At 47.1% G+C, this 4,913-nt stretch overlaps 1 protein-coding gene across 1 annotated transcript; it reads right to left on the bottom strand.

Moving 5' to 3' along the window:
* Positions 1-3,214: 3,214 nt before the first annotated feature.
* On the bottom strand, positions 3,215-4,402 carry LOC134290026 (uncharacterized). The gene has a single exon (XM_062856962.1). It carries the CDS (start codon positions 4,400-4,402, stop codon positions 3,215-3,217), a length of 1,188 nt encoding a protein of 395 aa, XP_062712946.1.
* Positions 4,403-4,913: the final 511 nt, after the last annotated feature.

A 4,913-nucleotide genomic window follows, 5' to 3' on the forward strand; every position in this document is an offset into this window, starting at 1 on the left:
CAAGGCTCCTGCTTGTCGACATCGGTCGGAAAGGTTGTTCACGGCGGGGACCGCAGCGCTCGTATGGCCCCTCGTTTCTGTTCTGGCGGTGTCGAAATTGATTCGTCGGCGGAATGGATCCCACTTGAGCTTGTTCGGAGTAGTTCTGAGTTGAATGCCTCTGTGGATCGAAGAATTCGGCAGCCCTGGGATCTAGCGCGTTTTCGGCTGGAGCATTGTTCGTATCCTGAACCCACTGTCTAACTCGGTCTTGTGATCTGCTACACTCGGATCCGGTTTGGCTGTGTGGCTGTGTGTCCATGTAGGCTCGGTGCTTCTCTGCTTGAATCTTTTCGTATTCACGTTCTTCCTCGAGCCGTTGAAGCTACAGTTGGAGAATGGATCTGCGGGAGGACGATGATGATACCGACTTGACTGTTTTATCGCAGTTTGCGGCTTCTGTTGGAAACGCCCTGCCTGCTGGTTCCGATAACGTATTGCACCGTACGCTCTTGCCAGCTCCGAGTTGACCTGGGTGACCCGACGATCCTGCCCGATCACGGTTTACGGCTGAAGACGATGGTTGCTGGAACCCGGTTGTAGTCACACATTTGGGACAACTCCAGCTCTTATCCGCAATTTCTTCCGTAACACCAACGCACGCAAAATGGATCCACCTGTCGCACTGAACAATTTCATCACTATCTCTCTCCTGGCAGAACGTACAGTTGTGTGCTATATCGCGATCCTTCCGAAAAACGTCCTTTGGATCCCGTTCTTCTTCCGTAACCACCACCACGACATTACCACCACCACTAATATCAATCGCCTCCGATTGCTTTTCCTTCGATTGCGCACCTTTAGAACCACTTTTTCCATCTTTTCCACTTTTACGACCCGACATTGTTCGCGTAAACGAATTTGTTAAATTATCGAAGTTCGTTTCGACAAACGGTCACACAGACTGAAAGGGGGATTCTTCCGTATAGTTAACCTCCAGAGCAATTTGTAATTCACGGCTCTTTATTTGGGAGATTAACAAATTCCTAAGAAACGGGGTACAATTATAAATTTACGATTATAAATAGTGTTTGCAAATCAGTTAGTAGCATAATCTTAGCATAAGTAGTATAATTGTACATATTTTAGCTCGGTTCGTTTAAGTTTCGATTAATACCACTTACGTTTATTTTCCCTTGTGTAGGTCCGGCGGGTGTATGGAATTTGGAATATGAATTGTTTCTAGTAGCTGTAAGAATGCGGTTTTATGGTTTCGGTGTTTCTTACTTGTTCTATGTTATCTTACCGGTGTCGTTTTAAGATAGGGCGAATGTAGGTTACGGACACTCTATGGGATGTTTGCACAGTAGTTTTAGGCACTAGTTTTAAGAAATTCATTAGTATAATGCATGTATGTATAAGGTAAATTCATGTACCTGTTCGGGCTAGCACTTAGTTTAGATTTTAGAATAGGGTTTAAGAGTATTCACTTTAGATTAAGGTAGATGTAATGTTTTCTAACAAGAATTACATAAGCACTTTTTCCTTCTGTCTTGTACTCACGCTTGTGACAGGCGGTAGCTCTGTCACTCCAAGGCAGTGCAACCAGAGCAGCAAGGCAGGGCTGCTACGGGTGCAAACACAATGGGCGCGCTGTCCAACAGGACTGTTCACAGCTGTGTCAAAACAGAGAAGAAGTTAGACCCACTGGACACTACTGAGTCGCACATTTGCAAACCGCTTGCAAATCGACACTGCCAGATCATTTCCTACAAGAGGAACTAAGTATCTTCATCGGACCCAGCAATATGATGCAGAATAATGGGTAAGTCAAATCAATATATTTTTTTAATTGAGTGGTTTTAAGTGAGGTGTGCATGTTTGTACGATTTTGGTTCTCTTAGCACTAAATTAAAGTAAAAATATCCTGATAGAACGCCTCTGAGTTATTTAAATCTTTCGTTATCGATATATTTTACAAATGGAATTTGGGAGTAATATTGTATGAATATTTTAGAGATATGTATCTCAATTAATTTCTCAGTCTGTCAACTGATTTAGGTTCTTGTTGCGGCGTGTTGCAGTGGACTGTAAAACTGCTTTTCTTCTCCAGGCTGCCTTGATTGCAGCGCGCCCGCCGGTCTCACCGATTTCCCAAGTGGATTCGGTGTATGGAAACTGCCATGCAGCGACCGACGGACCAGCGACAAACTCCATAGGGTGGGAAAACTATCTCCAAATAACTCTAGCCCTGAAAAGGACTCAACCGGACACGCAGGCGACTGCCGGACCAAGGGAATTTCCGGCTCAGAGACAAACGACACACACACACTGGTTTTTGCTCTAGTTCATTTTAATTTACTAATTACACTATGTACATAACTTTTCTTTCGGCCGTCGTCGGCCCACACTTTTCTTCTGCCGGGCTTGGCTCGCCGGCTTGACTTCTATGCTGTTGCTTCTGATCACTACGAGATGCGTAATAATACTGATGCTCGCGCCACCAAGTAGCGCTTCTTCTGCTCTCGTCCTCGACGGCCGTCGTCGACGACGACGATGGTTTTTTCCTCCTTCTCAGCGTGGCAATTGGCTCCCTTTTGGGGGGTTTCCTTCAAGCAAAGATTGCGTGCTTCTACCTCGGTTTGCTTGCTCTTTCTTCACGTGAACGATACGTGCTCCTTCTTCAGTTCGCAGCGTTGCGGACTGAACATGCTGCCACCCGGGAAAAGAGTGACACTGGTGGCTCCTTGGAATCTTCGTCCTGATGTGTTGAACGTATTGGTTCTTCTTCGAGGATGGGCAGGGGTGCCAACTTGTGGATTGGCCGCTTGAAAACGCTGTTGCCCACACGAACGTCGACGACACGAGTGAGATCATCGGGACCTGGATAGGTTTTGACGATTCTACCCATTTTCCACTGTTGAGGTGGCACGTTATCTTCCTTCAACAGGACGATCATGTTAGGGACTACATTGACGTGCTTCTTCGTCCTCTTCGAACGACATTGAAGCTCTATCAAATATTCTTTCGACCAGCGTTGCCAAAAATGCTGTCGAAGAAGCTGAATGTGCTGCCATTTTGACAGGCGGTTGAGGGGAATGTCATCAAGACTTGGCTCAGGGGTAGCAGTTAAAGGTCTATTGATCATTAAATGGCCAGGGGTTAAAACGGTTGGGTCATTGGGGTCAGATGAATGTGCAAAAAGAGGTCTAGAGTTTAGAATAGCCTCGATTTGTCACAGCAAGGTCGCAAATTCCATTATTGTCAAAGAGGCGGACTGATAGACTTTCTTCAGAACAGACTTCACGCTTTTAACGCCCGCCTCCCATAGCCCTCCAAAGTGAGGTGTATTTGGGGGATTCGTGGTCCACTTAATCTTCTTGACTTGACAGAACTGTGATAGCTTACCGTTGGTTAGGTCGGACTTGAAGAGCTCGTACAACTCACGAAGCTCTGATCGCGCGCCGATAAAATTCGTTCCGTTGTCGCTATACACTTCCTCGGGTACTCCTCTTCTGGATACGAATCTTTGTAGTGCTGCCAAAAACGCTTCAGTGGATAGGTTCTCCACCACTTCCAAGTGCATTGCCTTCGAAACCATACAGACAAATACGCATATGTAGTCTTTCACTGGAGCTGCTTTCCTGGCGGTTTGCTTTATGTAGATAGGTCCAGCGAAGTCTACTCCAACTTTCAAAAACGTAGGTGCAGCGGTGATGCGACACGACGGCAAGTCTCCCATGAACTGCTCAGCAAGCTTCGGGCTTGATTTGAAGCAAGTGATGCAACTTCTCGTCACCTTTCGTACCGTCGATCTGGCGTTCAGTATCCAGTAGCGCTCTCTTAGGGCTGTGATCACGCTACTCGGACTAGCATGCAGGTTTTCTCTATGTACCGCTGCGATGAGTCTTCTCGTTACGGGGTGCTTGTCCGGAACGATCCATTGATGCTTTACCTCGTATGCTAGTTTGCTGTGACGAATTCTATCTCCAACTCGTAGTAACCCGTCGTCCAAGAAAGGGTTCAGATTGCCGATTCTCTTGCATGACTCCCCCGCTTGCAGGCGATCGATTTCATCCTGAAGTTCGCTCCTCTGGTTCGCTTGGATGATCCGCTTGTTTGCCTCCTTCAGTTCAGAAATCGTGGGCGTCGTTGCAGTGCTTCGTTCACCAATCTTACGGCAGTTGTTGATGAACCTTAAAACGTAGGCGATAATCCTTTGTGTCTTCCGAAATGACTCAAACTTTGTCAATATCGGAAGCTCCTCGTATACAGCTGCTACGTTGACAGATACTGCCGGCTTCAGTTCAGGAACCTCTCCATCATCCAGAGCTGTAGGAACCACTTCTTCATATGCTGCACTGCACAGGAAAAACAATCCATTCCACCAAAGGTTGCTCGTCGCGAGCGCTTTCGATGACATGCCTCGCGATACAATATCTGCTGGGTTGTCTGCAGAGCAAACGTGCTTCCAAACATGGTCACTTTCGCTTGCAATCTCGGCTACATGATACCTTGATACCTTGTTGGCTACAAAGTAACTTTACTCCAATGCCGAGCGTATAGTAGAGCACCATCTTCGTCGGTCTTGGGCGATGTTCCTCCAGTTTCCCCGAACGTGTAGGGATCGTAGATCTTCTTCAACCGCGTGCAGCCAGCGAGTTCGCGGCCGCCCACGAAGTCGCCTACCTCTACCGGGTTCTCTGCTGAATATTGTTTTCGCTATTCTTTCTTCCGACATTCGCACTACGTGTCCAGCCCACTGAAATATTCGCATCTTCGTACACTTGGTACAACTCGTGATTCATGCGTCTGCGCCACACTCCATTTTCTTGTTTCCCACCGAGAATTGTCCGCAGCACTTTGCGCTCAAAAACTCCAAAAGCTTTTCGGTCTACCTCCTTTAACGTCCACGCTTTGTGACCGTAGAGGGC

This window comes from Aedes albopictus, chromosome 1, assembly GCF_035046485.1.
Source record: "Aedes albopictus strain Foshan chromosome 1, AalbF5, whole genome shotgun sequence".
In the NCBI taxonomy this organism is placed as follows: domain Eukaryota; kingdom Metazoa; phylum Arthropoda; class Insecta; order Diptera; family Culicidae; genus Aedes; species Aedes albopictus.